At 37.6% G+C, this 19,594-nt stretch overlaps 1 protein-coding gene across 1 annotated transcript in view; it reads right to left on the reverse strand.

The window, feature by feature from the left end:
• TAF1B (TATA box-binding protein-associated factor RNA polymerase I subunit B) overlaps positions 1 to 19,594 on the reverse strand; it is a 193,794-nt gene that overhangs the window by 64,912 nt on the left and 109,288 nt on the right. Inside the window, exons 5-6 of the mRNA XM_067151370.2 lie at positions 18,384 to 18,517; positions 10,180 to 10,383 (exon numbers count right to left, since the gene is read on the reverse strand). Of these exons, the coding sequence (XP_067007471.1) occupies positions 10,180 to 10,383; positions 18,384 to 18,517 (338 nt within the window). The remainder of the gene's footprint in view (positions 1 to 10,179; positions 10,384 to 18,383; positions 18,518 to 19,594) is intronic.

A 19,594-nucleotide genomic window follows, 5' to 3' on the forward strand; every position in this document is an offset into this window, starting at 1 on the left:
ATCAGAAACCTAAAATACCACGCACTGATCCAGAATACTTAAAAGATCACGCATAGGAATTCATGGAATCAATGCAGACTAACACAGAAACATGGGACACCCTTCTTGCAACCATTCAAGACTCAGCGAAGAAACTTGGCCAACCTCCACAAAAACGTAAACACAGGTGGTGGACTGCCGATTGCGATAGAGCTCTGGAATCCTGCATGCAAGCCTGGAAGAATTGGCATAGTCACCAAACACCAGAAAATTGGAGTAACTTCATAGAAATACAGAAGCGAACAGCCAAAACTATTAGACGAGTTAAACGTACCTACCACCTCAATAGATTGTCGGAAATCTATTACGATTTCAAAAGGAACAACACTCAAAATTTCTATAGAACTTTTAGAGAAGAACTGACTAACTACAAACCCCCTAGTATTTGTTTTCGTTGCATCGATGGAACACTTGAGCCGAATACAAAAGCCAACCGTGACATCTTAAAGCAGTACTTTGAGGCGTTACATAACTGTGAACCTCCTGCCGAAAAACTGCAATTCAGCATATCCACCCCAAAACATGACTCACTTCCACCAACACATGACGAGATACAAAATATTGTATTAAATCTGAAAAAACAACAAAGCACCAGGGGAAGATGGTCTAACTGCCGAGATGCTCAGGATCGGAGGCGAGGTCATTATTGACCGATTACAAGCCATCATTGCGGATATATGGGAGAGCGAAATCATACCTGCAGAGTGAACAGCTGCTTTGATTAATCCTCTACACAAAAAGGGTGACGAGACAGATCCGAACAATTACCGAGGTATCTCTCTCCTATCAATTGCTTACAAAGTATTCTCTCGTGCTCTCCGTACCAGATTAGAACAACAGATAGAATGGAAGATTGGAGTATACCAGGCGGGCATCAGACCTCACCGATCGTGTGCAGAACAGATCTGGAACCTCAAGATGATTCTCCAACATCGCCAATCAATTCGAACAGTGGTCACTTTTGTTGTCTTTAAAAAAGCTTACGACTCGATTGACCGTGCCACCCTATTAGATGTACTTCATGAATATGGTGTTGACAACAAAACAACGAAGTTAATCCAACAGACTTTAACTAACACAACTTCTAAAGTGAAATTCATGGGCGAAATCTCCGAATCATTTGAGATAAGAACAGGCGTGAGGCAGGGTGATGGATTATCTCCACTGCTGTTCAATCTTGTACTAGACAAGATCGTTAGAACATGGGAGAAAGAAGTACACAGGATAAATATGGCAACGAGAGATAAGCGAATCAATATTAAGTGTCTTGCCTTTGCTGACGACCTAGTAGTAATCACCCGCACTCCCGAGGAAGCCAGAACCACTCTTGAGAATCTGCATGAGATTGCTATTAAGACTGGCCTCCAAATATCATATGAGAAAACACAATACATGGACTCCAAGAACACCAGTGTGGAATCACTTGGGACCAAATATGGCAATATCACATGAGTTAAACATTTCAAATACTTAGGTGAAATTATCGGAAGCACTGGTAATGACAGGATAGCCAACAAAATCCATGCCGAAAAATTACGTAAAGCCCACACAGTCACCTGGAATATCTACAATAAGAAATCCCTTTCCATCCAAGCCAAGCTGCGTCACTACCATACAGTAGTTCTTCCTGAAGCACTCTACGCGATTGAAACATCAACACTGACCATCAATATCAATGGCATCGAGAAAATGGAACGGCAAATACTTAGGAAAATATTTGGACCAAAGTTCCAAGATGGAATATGGATGCGAAAAAGCTTGGAAGAACTCTACTCGCTGACCGAAAGATTCACTTCAATCGCCCGGAAAAGACGTATGCAATTCTACGGACATCTAGCACGAATGGACGACTTGCGACTGACCAAGAAAATCTTCCTCATTATCAGCGGAACCTGACAAAATACAGTACGGTGGCTTGCTGACACCCAAAAATATCTCGCAGAAGTCGGTGTTGACCCACTGACAACTACACGGGCTACATTTAGACAAAATTAACTTGCACAGCTTTGAAGCCAGACAATGTACAAGAAACTTGAAACTCCAGGAGGCATGGACTCAAGAAAAACGACAGACTCTCAGTGCGAGGATGAAGAAGTTTTGGGAGGATAAGAGAAACAAGAAGAAGAATGCTAACTAATGGTTCTTCGTGCTCCTTAGAGGGCCTAACGCATATAATATAATAATATATAATAATATTATTATTATTATTATTTGCTTTACGTCCCACTAACTACTTTCACAGTTTTCAGAGACACTGAGGTGCCAGAATTTTGTCCTGCAGGAGTTCTTTTAGTGCCAGTAAATTTACCGACATGAGGCTGACGTATTTGAGCACCTTCAAATACCACTGGGCTGAGCCACGATCGAACCTGCCAACCTCAATCGTCTGAGTCACTCAGCCTGGCTGAAATAGAACATAAGTAAGCAATAATGTAAGATGAAAATGAAACAGAAAAGAAAATTCCCCTTGTCTCCCGATTGTAGGTTTTGGGAGTATCAGTTCAATACTGCCTCATTCACCATAGAGATATCATCAACCTGAGGCCACACAAATGCTTGCATTTTAGAAGATATCTTGGTGTTCTTTCTTGCAAACTTTACTTCAATTGCTTCCTCTGTACCAAACGAAGTCACCTGATCCACATAAAATTTGCAAACAGTTTTAGTAGAAAACGTGACCAGCACCTACTTCCCCAGTGAGAGTTCCTTTTCAAATTCAGCTGCATCAGGATCACTGTTATTTTCTGGTACTTGTTCCCTAAAGATGTCAATATGAGTAGTACTACTTTTACCGCTTGGAAGACCTTATCTCATTACTATCATTGGAACTTTAATTTTCTATGACTTTACTTTTTGCTGTCACTCTTATTTTGGATAGTGGTGGTGCTCGCTCACTGAAGAGCCTCCTCTTAGGTTATTATTTCAGCTTCACTACCAACTTGGCCTTATGTCATCTTCTGTTCTTAATGCCCTCTCCTAACAGTTTTTAAAAGTAGTTCTTCAAAGCATTTTCATCTTGTTGTTCTGGGATTAATGAACACAGTGTTACTGGTGCTGAAGAACAGGATCAATCGATCGATCGATCAATCAATCAATCAATCAATCAATCAATCAATCAATCAATCAATCAATCAATCAATCAATCAATCAATCAATCAATCAATCAATATTCTAAAGGCTAATGCCTTGTCGATGCAGCCACTCTCTTCTTTCATTGGCTGTTCGTTTCAGTTCCATGTAATCGACACGACCTATCCTGTTCTTGATGTTGTCCAAATACTTCAACCTGTCTTCCTCTTCCTGATGAACAGGATACCACACAATTTTCTTCTGATGCTATTCCATTAATACTGGGTTGCAGTTCATGGTTAAATGTCTCGCATTGTTTGAGCTGCAGGGTCATATTTGTCCTCGGGAATTACATCTGACTTCTTGCTAATGTAGCAGGTCGATCTTGAAGCCATGCCTCACCAAGCATTTTGGAAAATATTTTCTTTGGAATTTTCATTCCTTGGTGACAGCATTACCTTTGTACTAATTTTGCATCCCAAGAACTCTTCAGCAATTGAAACACAACTAAATCTAATGCTGGAGGAGATGACTTGTGTAAGGTGGTAGCTTCAGTATGACTACTTCCTCCTTCAATGCGCATTTAATGATCCTCAGATTGATATGAGTTTTATGACTATCATATATGACTAACACTGGCCTTTCTGTACCAAAAGTAGGAACTAAAGTCTTCTGAAAATATGATAAAAAATGTAGATTCCATCCACCCATTGGTACTAGCTGCATACACAGTTCCTGGGTAACCTGTACCCGCTGGTGCTGTCCAATTACCTATTTGAGTATGGTTACACCAGGTGTTGGTGTCCTATATAAGACACATTAACACTTAACAAGATCCGTACTGACAACAATAACAACTTTAATGTAAAATGTAAACACAAGCCTTATTACACAACTTCTGCGACTTCATTCCAGCGTCTCATCAGCCCAACAAGACCAAATTGGAAAACATTTTAACCTCTAGGTTATATTTTAGCAAGACTTAACCAGAATGACACCAGATGTGATGAATTCAAATATTTGTCAAATTTTAATACTTAATGTGACATCATTTGGACATCATTTTACTTTTTAAGGATTGAATTTTAACTCACGTTCCTCACAATATTACCATAAAGGTTTAATATAGTATACCATTACATTGTAAACAGGTTTTATAATTGTCTCAAAGATACAATAATTGCAAGTTTTAAACTTCATGTATTGATTGTTATCTGACTTCAGTGGAGAGAAAAATTTCTTAAATAGATCCACCTTATCAATACAACGTATATTTACACAAGTTATATAGCCTATACATAAGACTGTTAAAAAAGCAGGACATGTTTCGCCTCTATTTTGGACATCTTTAGCTGCTCAGGAAAGATTAAACCACTAAAATTCGCTTCTTAGGTTGTGTTCATAAAAGTTCTTGAACAGTTTTTTCTGCAAAATGTCTAGAAAACACCATAAAAAGATATGACGACATCACCTGAAAAGTTTCGTAGATAACAAGTATGACAACATTCAGCCAGTATGAATAATAAAAAATGATAAAAAGACAATTTTACAAGTCTTGTTGAAGAACATATGATTAGAACACCACATAAACACTGTAAGAACTGTGAAGAGAGAGAGAGCTTACCTTCTCATTTCCGTTACTATAGGGGGTACACTTGTAAATAAGTTATGTCGTTGCCTGTATCTTCTTCTTCTTCTTCTTTTATGACCACATAGGATCACTTTAGTCAGTCCGTCGTTCAGGTCTCTCTGAAGGGATTGTTCGGGCTTTGCAGTCCTCCCAGTACTTCTTCAGACGCTCCGATCTTCGTGCCCTTTCCTCAGTTGAAAATGTGTGTGTTGTTGGTTTGTTTTGTGTAAAGGTAAAGCGGAGGTTTGTATTCTTGAGTTTTGTATTCAATTTTATCTTATTTTTGGTGTCTTCTGTTGTAAGGCCTATTTCCTTCAGATCCTCTCTTACTTCTCTGATCCATTTACATCCTGTTGTGGTATTTTTTGAGATTGTGTTGTACTAGTTGTTTCAGAAGTCTCGAGTCCTGCATCCTCATGATATGCCTGTATCTAAATAAAACAAAAAATAAAAACCAAACCCCACGGCACTTAATGCCCTTGAAAGGGCTTTGGCCTGCCCAGCGACCGCTGCTCAGCCCAAAGGCCTGCAGATTACGAGGGGCCGTGTGGTCAACATGACGCATCCTCTCGACCGTTATTCTGGGCTTTCAAGACCGGGGCCGCCATCTTAACGTCAGATAGCTCCTCAATTCTAATCACGTAGACTGAGTGGACCTCGAACCAGCCCTCAGGTCGAGAGAAAAATCCCTGACCTAGCCGGGAATCGAACCCGGGGCCTCCGGGCAAGAGGCAGGCATGCTACCCCTACACCACGGGGCCGGCCTGTATCTAAATACTTACAATAAACACATGGGGTAAGCCTGGTTAAATTTCTCCTTACCATCAGCTTCTAGTTCTTTAATGCCCACTTCATTCTTTATTTATCTTTGAGTTAGTTTTCCACAACCAAGACCACATCGTCCCATTCTAACTTTAAGGAGTCCCCTTCTCTGTACAACCATATATTCTAACACTCAATATCTTATGTTTTATTCATCTATTCATTGTAAGCATTTAGATACAAGCAATGACATGACTTATTTACAAGTATAGCACCCTATATTTTTACAACTGCCTTTATATTTATTCAAAACAATTTTTAAATGTATCCACCTTTTCAATACAATTTATTTTACTTTACAAGTAGAATCTTTACCTTAACATCGATTCAGTTGTTGGGACATGTTTCGTGACTCAAAATCTTTAATTACAACCAGAATTCTGATTAAAATATTTTGTTTTAAATATTATAAACTATTTAGTTTATGTTATTTTTAAAATTTCTTGTTTAACAATACATAGAAGTATCCATTTGACTAGAATGACTACTATTGTGAAGTAGAATGCACTGAGACAACGTTAATCCTTAAATAAAAGTTCTGGGATTCATAAATTGACTATGAATTTAACACTATTGAATCACTTTGGTTAGTTATTTAAAATCAGTCTTATTGTCTATTATTATGATGGTTCTTCCTTGGACGCATATTCTCAACAATACACTTTAATGTTTATGTTCGAAAACTCTTTAATTAAGGTGTTCTAACTGCTCCAATTCTGTTGACTCCTATTGAGAGAACATACGTAAAATGGATATGCCTATATGGATTGTCGGTTTGAAATTGTAGATAGTTGATTAAGTTGACCTATTTGATAATGCATTCTCTGTTTAAAAAGGCAATTTTATAAGCTTTTTTTTTTTTTTTTTTTTTTTTTTTACTTTTAAAAATCGTTATTTGTTTTTAACTGACATGGTGTCGATCACATGCCACATCTGTAAATTCTGATTTATGTGAGTAAAATGAGTACATAAAAACTTTTGTCACATTACTAATAGATGTTTTGTTGTTAAAGTATTGAGCCGCTTGTTGAGAGCCATTCCTACTGACGTCATTGTAATGAGCTATGTTCATTTCAGTTGGGAAAACCACTACGACCCTCTTTCTGAGGATGTAAAAACACAGTGGAGAGTGAGTGTCTGCCATTATAATGCAATTCCCCAAGCTGATTGTGACTGATGGTAGGTAAGCGGGCCTACCGTTACAATGAAAATTTCCTAACGCAGTCTTCATATGAGAGAAGACGTTTGATGATTTCTCCATCGCGTTTCTAGGGTAACATTAAGAGCTATGCAATTGAATAAAGTCTTACTCACAACGTGTACTCTACCTAACCTACAATTCTGTATACAATGTAGAATTCTGTAGCGAAACACGACATCAGCTAGTAGACAATAAGACTGATTTTTATTAACTAACCAAAGTGATTCAACAGTGTTAAATTCATAGTTATTTTATGTATCCCAGAACTTTTATTTAAGGATTAACATTGTCTCAATGCATTCTACTTCACAATAGTAGTCATTCTAGTCAAATGCATACTTCTATGTATTGTTAAACAAAAAATTTTAAAAATAACATAAATAGTTTAAAATATTTTTTAAAATGTTATAATTAGAATTCTGGTTGTAATTTAAGATTTTGAGTCAAAAAAATGGCTGATGATGCCCTAAATGAGGGCGAAACATGTCCCAACAACTGAATCAATGTTAATGTAAAGATTCTATATAACATGTAACTGGCTTTATGTCACACTGACACAGAGAGGTCATATGGCGACGATGGGATAGGAAAAGGCTAAGAATGGGAAGGAAGCAACCATGGCTTCAATAAAAGTACAAACCGGCATTGTATAGTGTGAAAATGGGAAACCATATAAAACCATCCTCAGGGCTGCCAACAGTGGGGTTTGAATCCACTATCCATGATAAGAAAACGAATAGGGGAGTGATGCAGAAATCAGAGTTCCCTAAACTTCTAAAAGAGACATTTAATAAGATAAGTGTAAATTGTGCAACGAATGTTATTTTTGGGTTCAGAAAAACGGGCATTGTTCCTTTTTGTCCGAAAAACGTGCTGCGCCAGATTCCACGCGATGACCGTGCTGATGATATCAATCGAGTACGATTGTGGACTGCATCGTTCGTTCAACATCTCGAGCGAGCCCGGATTGGAGAGGCAAGTACAAATGCACCGGTTCACCGTACGAAGCGCTTGACTGTTCCTCCTGGCAAAGGGATCATGGTGAGAGATTTGGCCACCAATGTGGCTGACAAGGATGATGATGATGATGATGATGAAAGTATACTGAAGTAACTTCAGAAGAAAAATCAACATCAGAAGGAGACAATTCAAGTTTCGAGGTGAGCGAACCCTCTCACGCCATCTCCACTGCAGAAACTCTAGCTTCTCATGAGAGAGAGGGGGAAGATGGGTTGTCTATGAATGACTTTGTTCTCGCTGCATTTCCGACGAAGAAGAGAATTCGGCGTTTCATTGGCCAGCTGGTGAGAGTTAGTCCGGGCACACTCGAAGCAAATTTTCTGAGGAAGAGGATCCTGGCTGGCACAACATATTTTGTATTTCCAGATATTTCCGATGTAATGGAAATCGAAAAGGAACAAATTGAGAGGAAACTTATACCAGCATCCTGCAAATGAGGGAAGTTCGTTTCCTTTGATATAGAACATGTTGATGTGGAGTAGAAGGCGACTATGTCCTTGTGTAAAAAATTGTGATTAGTGCCTCTAACATTTTTATCTGTATAATCTGTTTAATATGTCTTACCTGTTTTATTATGTTTTACTTTACTATTAGTAAAATATCCTATATCTTCTTTACTATTGGTTCAAACAGTTTTACTAAATAGCTTGAAAATAGAATGTGTTTAGAGACTTTAATTTTCTGTGTATTTCTATCAATTTTATTATTTTTAGTGATTTAATGATTGTTTATTTGCTTTGTTTCAGGTTTATATGTTAAGAAATATTTTTTAGAAAGTAAAAATGTGATCGGTATTACCCATAAGACGGTTAAATACCGATAATCAAGAAAAATAAATGACTGATCGAAATTACCCCACTCCATGGAGTAACACCGATCACTGATTTTTTTTTTTTTCAATATTATCGACTACTTATGATTCTTTGTTACGTCAAATAAAAGCTAAAGAATCATTAATCTTATATATTTAATTTTGTAAGTACTACATAAATAACACAGGACGTATCCGAAAAAACCTTAAAAAATGATCGGAATTACCCCATTTGACGGTATATATACTGTTTTTTACAAGTGTATAACTTGTTATCCAAATATTTCTTATTTAACATCTAGGACATAGAAGACCAATCTTCATGTAAAATATTAAATTCGTACATGAAACAGTTCTAAAAGAATGAATATTGTGATTTACAGAGTCAACCCCTATCTAAACCCCTTAGGGGATTTTTTTTTTTTTTTTGAAGTATATCATATTTGGCACCTAGGACATAAAAGACAAACCTTCTTGTAAAATTACAACTGTGTACGTCGAACGATTTTGGAGGGATGAATAACCAGAGCTAATGCCATTTAACCCAACAGGGATAGAATGTTTTAAAATATTTCATATTTCGCACCTAGGATATAAAATATATACTGCGATTTGGAGTTTTGTCTTTGTACATTACATGGTTTCAGAGAAATGGTTATTTTTGTTTTCAGATCTTTATTCCCATTTAACTCCTGAGGAGTTATTTTTTTTTCCTATTATTTAACACCAAAGATATCATTTGAAATTTAACTTTGCAAGCCAAGCAGTTTCAGAGAAATTAATATTTTTGTCATTAGGCTTCATTCCCCAGTCAAAACCCCTTAGGTGTGTATTGTTTTAAGACTACTACTCATTTAAAACCTAAGGCATAGAATTTTGTGTATATGAAGGGCAGCACCAATTACTCTGATAATAAACAAGATAAAACCACCTTTAATATTTACTATATGCAGCACACGGCGAATCAACAGTACGAAGCCCCCTATAATAACGGAAACGAGAAGTTCTCACAGTGTATATGTGGTATTACTGATATGTTCTTCAACAAGTTTTAAGGAGACTTCTAAAGTTGTGTTTTAATAAACTATTCATATTCGTTTAATGTTGTCATACGTATTATCAGCAAATTTGACCATTTTCGGCCCTTATTTGGTCCATATTGACTAAGTTCACATAAATATACTATGGGTAATGGTTTGGTCTGCCCTGTCGATATATTATCAAGTTCCTAATTTTGTATGATTATTTCACTTGTACATGTTTCGGGAGCCCCCACACCCTTCATCACCTCATAGAGCAAGATTTCGCACACCTTAAGACATCTTAAGATCTATCATCATTCAGCTATACATAAAATCGTCAATATATAACCACACACACAAAATAAACATTCCTTGATAATGATTGTTATGTAATAGAACACTTCAAAACACGTATTAAAATGTCAGCTGGTTTCCTTGGAAAAATCAGACAAAGATAAAATGTTTCTTGGTACTATTTGTTATGTTATGTTTACTGTTGTAGTAAGTTGTTGTTTACCTTACCGGTTTCTTCTGGCATTACAATATAAAAGCAGAAAATACTAACCTCAAGATGTCGCTCAACTGAATCCTTTCCCTTGAGCATAAGAGGGCAATGTGTAATAGCACCAGCAGTCGAAAGCGAGACAGTGTGTTTGGATTGGTATAATGAAGCAGACGTTTTTCCTTCAGTACTCTGCGAGCTGGGGTCCACTTCATTGTCTTCAGTTTTGATTTTCGCACCTTGCATGCTGCTTTGCTGTATACAGTTCTGGTAAATAAAATGAGGTACAGAATCATTACAAAGCGTTTCGCATCATGAAAAATATTGCTCAATCCCTCTGTGGCAATTGTGAACACTTCAAAGTTGGCTCTAAATGGAGGATATGATGAAGTAAGCCAGAAGAAGAGACCATGAATGTATAGATGAATGTAAGAACTTCTATTCAAAATAAGATGCAGAATAGCTTAAGGTATTTTCAAAATATAAAGATACTAGGAAGATACCCATGCTTTGCTACAGTTTTGAACTGAAAGTTAACTTTTAAAGTTTTAAATTTGAGAGAGTCAACTGTCAGTTGAGCGTGTAAAATACACCTTCAGTTCGTACTTCAAATTATTTTGGAGAAATGATTGTTTATTTTCGGATCTAATACTCATCTGAACTCCCATATAACTGGAATGTTTTAAAACTCTATCTTATTTAACATCCAGGATGCAAAAGTGACAAACGTTAAATTTTGACTCCATACATCGAACGGTAATGGAATGAATAACACTTTGTTTTAAGGGTGGAATGTTCACAAAGTAATGAATTAAAGTATAGGGATCTACCTATTCAATACAAATTATGTGAGAGTTTTTAAGTCACCACATTATTATATGATACCGGTTTCGGCATAGTGAATGCCATCATCAGCCAAATAGGGAATTTACAAGGACATATAAAGTGAACATAAAACATAATAGACCCTATGGTTTAAATATACTAAGTGACTTAGAAAGGATATCCATCTTATATACATATATACCGTAACATGGGGTAATTCCGATATAATGGGGCATTATCGATCAGTACGTCTTCCTTCTGAAAACTGACTGCGCACTAACAATATGTGCATTCTTGTCTACAATTCACCGGGAGAGGTTGTTAAGAAGTGAGAAATTTATTAAATTATCGCTGTCATTGGAAACTTCAGTTTCAGAACGTCTTCAGAATGTCACATACCATACACTGATGGTAAGTTAATACTGCAATCCTATCTTCTGTTATTTGGTATCAATCATAAAGCTTTTGCGCGAGTTTTTATGTTAGACTGTTTTAAAGTTACGGCCTTTTATATACAAAGTAGTCTTGTTATAGGGTAATACCGATCATGGTGAGGACATATGTGAAGAAACTGGGACCTGTCGGAAGGTATAGATATAACCCTATCCACTTAGAGAATGCAGTAAAAGCTGTCCGTTAAGGGAAAATGAGTATCCGGAGAGCATCTGAACAGTTTGCTGTACCATATACCACACTAAACGACAAACTGAAGAACAGATATTCACACAAGGTGGGTGCACCGACAACCTTAACCAGGGAGGAGGAAAAACTCTCGTCGAAGGGCTGCTGTTATGTGCCAGGTGGGGTTTGCCACTCAGAAATACTGATATGCGTAACATTGTCCAGGGTTACTTGAACCACGCTGGGAAGGTCAAGAAGAGGTTCACAGAAAACCGTCCCGGGTTAGAATGGATTCGAGGTTTTCTCACGAGGAATCAGGACCTCACAGTGAGGATTGGAGAGAACACCAAACGATCCAGGGCAGCTGTTACGAGAGATATTATCATGGACTATTTCCATAACCTGCAAAACACACTAGAGGGAGTTCCTATGTCAAATATTATAAATTATGATGAAACAAATTTCTGTGATGTTCCGGGAAATGTGAAGGTTGTTGTGAAATGTGGAGTCAAACATCCTGAGAGAATTTTTAGACTCGTCGAAAACGAGTATCAGTGTTATGGTGGCTGCGGCTGCAGACGGGACAGTGTTACCACCATTCACTGTCTACAAAAGTAAGCATTTGTATGACACGTGGACAGAAGGAGGGATCAACGGTGCTGGTTATAGCCGAAATATGAGTGGCTGGTTTGATCTTATGATGTTCGAGGCATTGTTTAAGAAAATTATGTTGCCTTATATAAAGACATTACAGGGGCCAAAGGTCATGATATGCGATAACTTGTCAAGCCATCTCTCAATTAACGTTATCAAGCTATGTGAAAAGCATGACGTCAAATTTGTTCTATTGCCTCCGAATGCTACGCACCTTTGCCATCCTCTTGATGTTGCCTTCTTTCGTCCCCTAAAGATGGCTTGGCGAAGTGTGCTGGATGAATGGAAGAAAACGAATAGGGGAGTGATGCAGAAATCAGAGTTCCCTAAACTTCTAAAAGAGACATTTAATAAGATAAGTGTAAATTGTGCAACGAATGTTATTTTTGGGTTCAGAAAAACGGGCATTGTTCCTTTTTGTCCGAAAAACGTGCTGCGCCAGATTCCACGTGATGACCGTGCTGATGATATCAATCGAGTACGATTGTGGACTGCATCGTTCGTTCAACATCTCGAGCGAGCCCGGATTGGAGAGGCAAGTACAAATGCTCCGGTTCACCGTACGAAGCGCCTGACTGTTCCTCCTGGCAAAGGGATCATGGTGAGAGATTTGGCCACCAATGTGGCTGACAAGGATGATGATGATGATGATGAAAGTATACTGAAGTAACTTCAGAAGAAAAATCAACATCAGAAGGAGACAATTCAAGTTTCGAGGTGAGCGAACCCTCTCACGCCATCTCCACTGCAGAAACTCTAGCTTCTCATGAGAGAGAGGGGGAAGATGGGTTGTCTATGAATGACTTTGTTCTCGCTGCATTTCCGACGAAGAAGAGAATTCGGCGTTTCATTGGCCAGCTGGTGAGAGTTAGTCCGGGCACACTCGAAGCAAATTTTCTGAGGAAGAGGATCCTGGCTGGCACAACATATTTTGTATTTCCAGATATTTCCGATGTAATGGAAATCGAAAAGGAACAAATTGAGAGGAAACTTATACCAGCATCCTGCAAATGAGGGAAGTTCGTTTCCTTTGATATAGAACATGTTGATGTGGAGTAGAAGGCGACTATGTCCTTGTGTAAAAAATTGTGATTAGTGCCTCTAACATTTTTATCTGTATAATCTGTTTAATATGTCTTACCTGTTTTATTATGTTTTACTTTACTATTAGTAAAATATCCTATATCTTCTTTACTATTGGTTCAAACAGTTTTACTAAATAGCTTGAAAATAGAATGTGTTTAGAGACTTTAATTTTCTGTGTATTTCTATCAATTTTATTATTTTTAGTGATTTAATGATTGTTTATTTGCTTTGTTTTAGGTTTATATGTTAAGAAATATTTTTTAGAAAGTAAAAATGTGATCGGTATTACCCATAAGACGGTTAAATACCGATAATCAAGAAAAATAAATGACTGATCGAAATTACCCCACTCCATGGAGTAACACCGATCACTGATTTTTTTTTTTTCAATATTATCGACTACTTATGATTCTTTGTTACGTCAAATAAAAGCTAAAGAATCATTAATCTTATATATTTAATTTTGTAAGTACTACATAAATAACACAGGACGTATCCGAAAAAACCTTAAAAAATGATCGGAATTACCCCATTTGACGGTATATATACTGTTTTTTACAAGTGTATAACTTGTTATCCAAATATTTCTTATTTAACATCTAGGACATAGAAGACCAATCTTCATGTAAAATATTAAATTCGTACATGAAACAGTTCTAAAAGAATGAATATTGTGATTTACAGAGTCAACCCCTATCTAAACCCCTTAGGGGATTTTTTTTTTTTTTTGAAGTATATCATATTTGGCACCTAGGACATAAAAGACAAACCTTCTTGTAAAATTACAACTGTGTACGTCGAACGATTTTGGAGGGATGAATAACCAGAGCTAATGCCATTTAACCCAACAGGGATAGAATGTTTTAAAATATTTCATATTTCGCACCTAGGATATAAAATATATACTGCGATTTGGAGTTTTGTCTTTGTACATTACATGGTTTCAGAGAAATGGTTATTTTTGTTTTCAGATCTTTATTCCCATTTAACTCCTGAGGAGTTATTTTTTTTTCCTATTATTTAACACCAAAGATATCATTTGAAATTTAACTTTGCAAGCCAAGCAGTTTCAGAGAAATTAATATTTTTGTCATTAGGCTTCATTCCCCAGTCAAAACCCCTTAGGTGTGTATTGTTTTAAGACTACTACTCATTTAAAACCTAAGGCATAGAATTTTGTGTATATGAAGGGCAGCACCAATTACTCTGATAATAAACAAGATAAAACCACCTTTAATATTTACTATATGCAGCACACGGCGAATCAACAGGAGAGCCTACAGAAATAACAAGGAAGGATTCATTATCAAACTCACTGTATGATTCAAGCATTATATAGGGCAGCCAGAGGAAGTACATCTTGAGAAAAGGAACATCTACAAGCCAACAACGCCTTTCTACAGAGTGCGCACAAAGTCAGTGTACCCCTACTCATTATTTATCAAACAGTCTCCATTTATTTATTTATTTAGCATATGGCCCATACAATCAAGTTGAGTTCAGATATAAATTATATACATATTTACATAACAAGAAAACAATGAACAAGAAAAGGCTCCCTACAACTGAATGTCAAGATCACTGATCCACTGTATTGCTTCTGGAGTTGCCATCAGGAAATCCACTTTGCTGCCTGTGTATGCTCGCGTTTCACACTCTCTGACAATATGACGTATGGTTTGTAGTGCCGCTCCACAGTCACACGCGGGTGTCGGCAACTTGTTCCGTTTAAACAGCATGTCTCTGCATCTGCCATGGCCTGTTCTTATTCTGTTCAGAACAGACCATGTTTTACGTGGTAGTTGGAATCCATTTGGAAGTTTAGCATTCGAGAACATACTGTGCAGGTGCGTCTCCGTTGCTGCTTCCCACCGTCTTTTCCACTCTGTAGTTGGGTTGTAGCTTCTAGCAACCATGTCTAAGGCGTTACGTAAAGTTGGATGGCGTGAACGTAATCTGTTTTGGTTGATAGTTCGTAGATCTTCATGTACAGGTAGATCGGGGTTCCTTAAGATTTTATTGAATTCCTTGATAAGAGCGGTGGATCTGCGTAAATCAGATGGCATTATTCCAGATAGAAGCGGGAGCCAATGAGTTGGTGTTGATCGAATTGTGCCAGTTCTTATGCGCATAGTGGAATTCAATTCAATATCAATGAGTTTGGTGTGATGACTGTTCATCCATACTGGAGCACAGTACTCGGCACTTGAATATACCAAGCCTAAAGCTGAAGACCGTAAAACGCTTGCCGAAGAACCGCAGGTAGTTCCACAAAGCTTATGAATGATGTTGTTACGCGTTTTCAGTTTCTGTGCAGAGCCCAGCAGATGTTGCTTGTAGGATAGTGTTCGATCCAAGATTACGCCAAGATATTTTGGGTTCCAGTTGTGGTGAAGTATCCTGCCACAGAAACTTACATTCAATTTAGTATTTGCTAAGTGATTGTTTAAATGGAAACAAGACACCTCCGTTTTATTGGTGTTGGGCTTAAGTCTCCAGTTCCTGAAGTAAGTTTCCAAAATGGACAAATCCCTTGTTAAAATCTCTTCATTTTCACCCCAGGCAAATGCTGGGGCTGTACCTTAATTAAGGCCACGGCCGCTTCCTTCCCACTCCTATCCTTCCCTGTCCCATCGTCGTCATAAGACCTATCTGTGTTGGTGCGACGTAAAGCAACTAGCAAAAAAAATCTCTTCAGTTCTCTCCAGTTCTTTGTGTTGCACAGCTAATGCTATATCATCAGCATAGCAGAATTTCCGTGATGTAACTTCAGGCAGATCAGATATATATAAGCTGAACAGGAGTGGCGATAGGACTGAACCTTGTGGCAAACCATTTTTAAGCTTCCTCTCCTTGCTCACATTGTTCCCGATGATAACCTGAAGCCTCCTATCACTCAACATATTGTTAATAAGTCTTTCTATCTTTATGCATGGTATGACCCGGAGAAGTTTATAGACCATACTTTCCCTCCACACGGTATCAAATGCAGCAGTGAGATCAACTAAAGCAACAGATGTTTTCAATTTTCTTTGGAACCCTTTTCTATGAATGTTGTAAGTGCCAAAACTTGATCACAACAGCTGCGACCTGGTCTGAAGCCTGCCTGATCCATGGGAATGTGCTGTAAAATGGTGCTGCTTATTCTGTTAAATATGAGTCTTTCAAACAGTTTGTAGCAACGGCTAAGGAGGGCTATGGGGCGATAATTTTCTGGCTTGTTGTTGGGTTTGCCAGGTTTTAAAATCGCAATTATCTTAGTTTTTTTGAACTCCAAAGGCATGTGTCCAGTTAGTAAGATGTCTGTGAAAAATGTTGCCAGCCATTTCTTTGCATTTTGCCCCAGATTGATCAAGAACTCAGGATGAATTACATTGAAGCCAGGAGCTTTAAATGGTTTTACATCTTTCAGTGCTGTATCAATCTCGGGTACTGTGAAGGGATTTGCATATTCTGAAGACTGAGGTGCTGTTGACTTCAAGACTTGAAGTTGTCATCGAATATATTTGGTGTGTTGCTTGTCACCTAGAACTCGTGACGTTGCAATGATGTGAGGGGCAATTTGATCTGATGTAACTTCAGCCTGTTCTCTGCATACTGGTGGGCTTCCTCCTAATTTTCTGAGAAGACTCCAAGCTTCTCTGCTAGAGCGAGTAAAATCTATCCTCTCAAATGTTTCTATCCACTTATGCCTTCAAGATGAGTCCAGACTGGAGTAACATATCACGATGTGTATGGAATAGCCACCTACATCCGTAACAACATAAATGAAGCCTCGCTTATTTCTGAAAATACGGATGGAAATATACATACAGTTGTCACACAGTTGCATGGCATTACTTTAACAAATGTCTATAAACCACCTAACATTCTTTGGCCTGAACATGTCTTACATACTGCAAAGCATCCTGCAATTTATGTTGGGGATTTTAACAGTCACCATGGACTCTGGAAGTACTCCAAAAATGATGAAAATGGTAGAATGCTTGTGAAATGGGCAGAGGAAAATGACTTCCATTTAATTTTTGATGCTAAAGACAAGGGCACATTTAGAGCAGTATAACCAGGGATACGACCTCTGCTTCAAAACTGATCTGCATTAGAAACATGCGTTTCCTGAATGGCGACAAAATCAATATTGTTGTCCAATAAAAGTTTAGATAGATAGTCACACTTTGCTTTGCTGATACTTTCGACATTTAGTTGGAGGAGTCTCCAGTAAAATACAAATGGAAACGTGTTAGGGTTGGGGATACTGGAATCAACCAAGAGGAAACACATCAAAGTGGATCTGAATATGAGGTGCTGGCATCCTCTGAGTGTCAATGAATTATCAGATGATTTGGAGACACCTGTTGATGCTTGTGGTCGGATGCCACAGCAATTTCAAACAATGGCTCAGAAGGCAGAAGTCACGTTCACTGATGATTGTGCGATTTATCACAGCTCCTGTAGTCGCAATGTTTACTTTTGGGGAAAAGAAAATCCACAATTTTTTTCAAGAAATCGATCAAAACCCACCTCTCGTCATGATCTGGGCCAGAATGACAAAAACGCATCTGTCTGGTCCATATTTTTTTGACCGCTCTGTTAATCAGAACAGTTACCTCCAGATGATTAATGACTGGCTCATCCCACAGCTGCAAAATGCAGAATGATAAGTGATGTTAATAAACTTAATTCGTTTAAATTGACCTCTGCTCTATGTCATTTTCTCTCTGCTTTGGGGATGTGCCTATTACACTTTGTTCATTAGTCTAAGAGGCCCGGATTCAGCTCCTGGCAGTTCTGAGCCAGTTTCGACCGATCCAAAAAAGGTAGGTAGTATACACCATAATTTGTTTTGCTTTTGGAGTGTTCAATTGTCATGTGCACCACATTATAAATACAAGTGTGAACACAAGTCAAATGCATTAGAATTAAACTTATTTTTAAATGTATTTTGATATTACGTGCCTTAATGATGCCCAATAAGGCATTAAATGTAAAAAGGACACAAAATATGACATTCTATTTTGGAAACAAATGAACTAGTTTGAACTAAAATGCAAATTATTTTCATTCTAATCTGAAAAACATACCTTCTCAATGGACGAACAATTGAGGTGTTAGACTTTTCACTTTCCACAGCAGATAAATCAAGAATAGTAGACTGATCTCTAGACGACTCCAAATTCTGTGTATGTTTTTCCTTTTCCACTTCCACTAAAGCTCGCTGTGTTAAAGAAACATAAATCAGTATTGCAATCAGCTTTGGAAAATAAAGCAATGATGGTAAAGTTTACTGATCAATTTAAGAATTCAATAAGAGTAAGCCAGTTAAAGTACAATTAATTATAAGTTCAACAGTAGTCATAGTAGTAGTAGTAGTAGTAGTAGTAGTAGTAGTAGTAGTAGTAGTAGTAGTAGTAGTAGTTTCATTTAAAGTGTTTTAACACAGTACAGTAGCTGTAGTACCTGGCTCTGTTTAGGCACTTTCTTTGAATGTTTAATTTTAGGATTTTTTTGTAGATTTTTTTATTGTGACAGTGACTGATACTTTACAAACTCTTTTGTAAATTCAGATCATTATGTGTTTAATTTTAAGTTTTAGATTGAGATTATGATTCTGCGTTAAACTATATCCTTGTGTCAACCCAGATTGTCAAGGAAGTAGCTGATCCTTTCAAACAAATAATAAAAATAAGTTATAACTCTAAATATTTACACCTCATGCAATAGATATGATGTACACGATTCCAAATGTCACTGGGACTGCCATCAATCAGGCTAGGAACCTCGAGAACTGTGGACTCAACACAAATATCAGTAATTTTGGACATATGGAGACTAAACTTGGACTTAAATGTCATCCAAAATGTAGCAATTCATCTTGGTGACCCTGAAAGCCATGGATTCAACATTAATATTGGTCGTTTCTGCTTATTTTTTACATATCAACCCCTCCCCTAGGGGTACCAGTGAGTCATAGCCCCAGTCCTTTTTCCAGATAGTAAATCACGTGTGTACCATGTTTGGTTCTGAGCTATGCTGGAACATACACACATACATCCATAATCTCGGTCATTTTGGATATTTCCTTTTTACACCCCTTCTCACCCTCCATCCTAATGGTGGATGAACTTGGACTTAAACGACATCTAGAGCTACTATTCATCTCAGCAACCCCCAAAACTATGGACTATGTATTAATATTGGTCTTCTTCTATTATTTTTATATTTCACCACTCCCTGTCCATTCTCAGCCCCTAGGGTTGCTAGTCATGTCTTACCCCTACAGTACTTTTCTTCA

This window comes from Anabrus simplex, chromosome 7, assembly GCF_040414725.1.
Source record: "Anabrus simplex isolate iqAnaSimp1 chromosome 7, ASM4041472v1, whole genome shotgun sequence".
Lineage (NCBI taxonomy): Eukaryota > Metazoa > Arthropoda > Insecta > Orthoptera > Tettigoniidae > Anabrus > Anabrus simplex.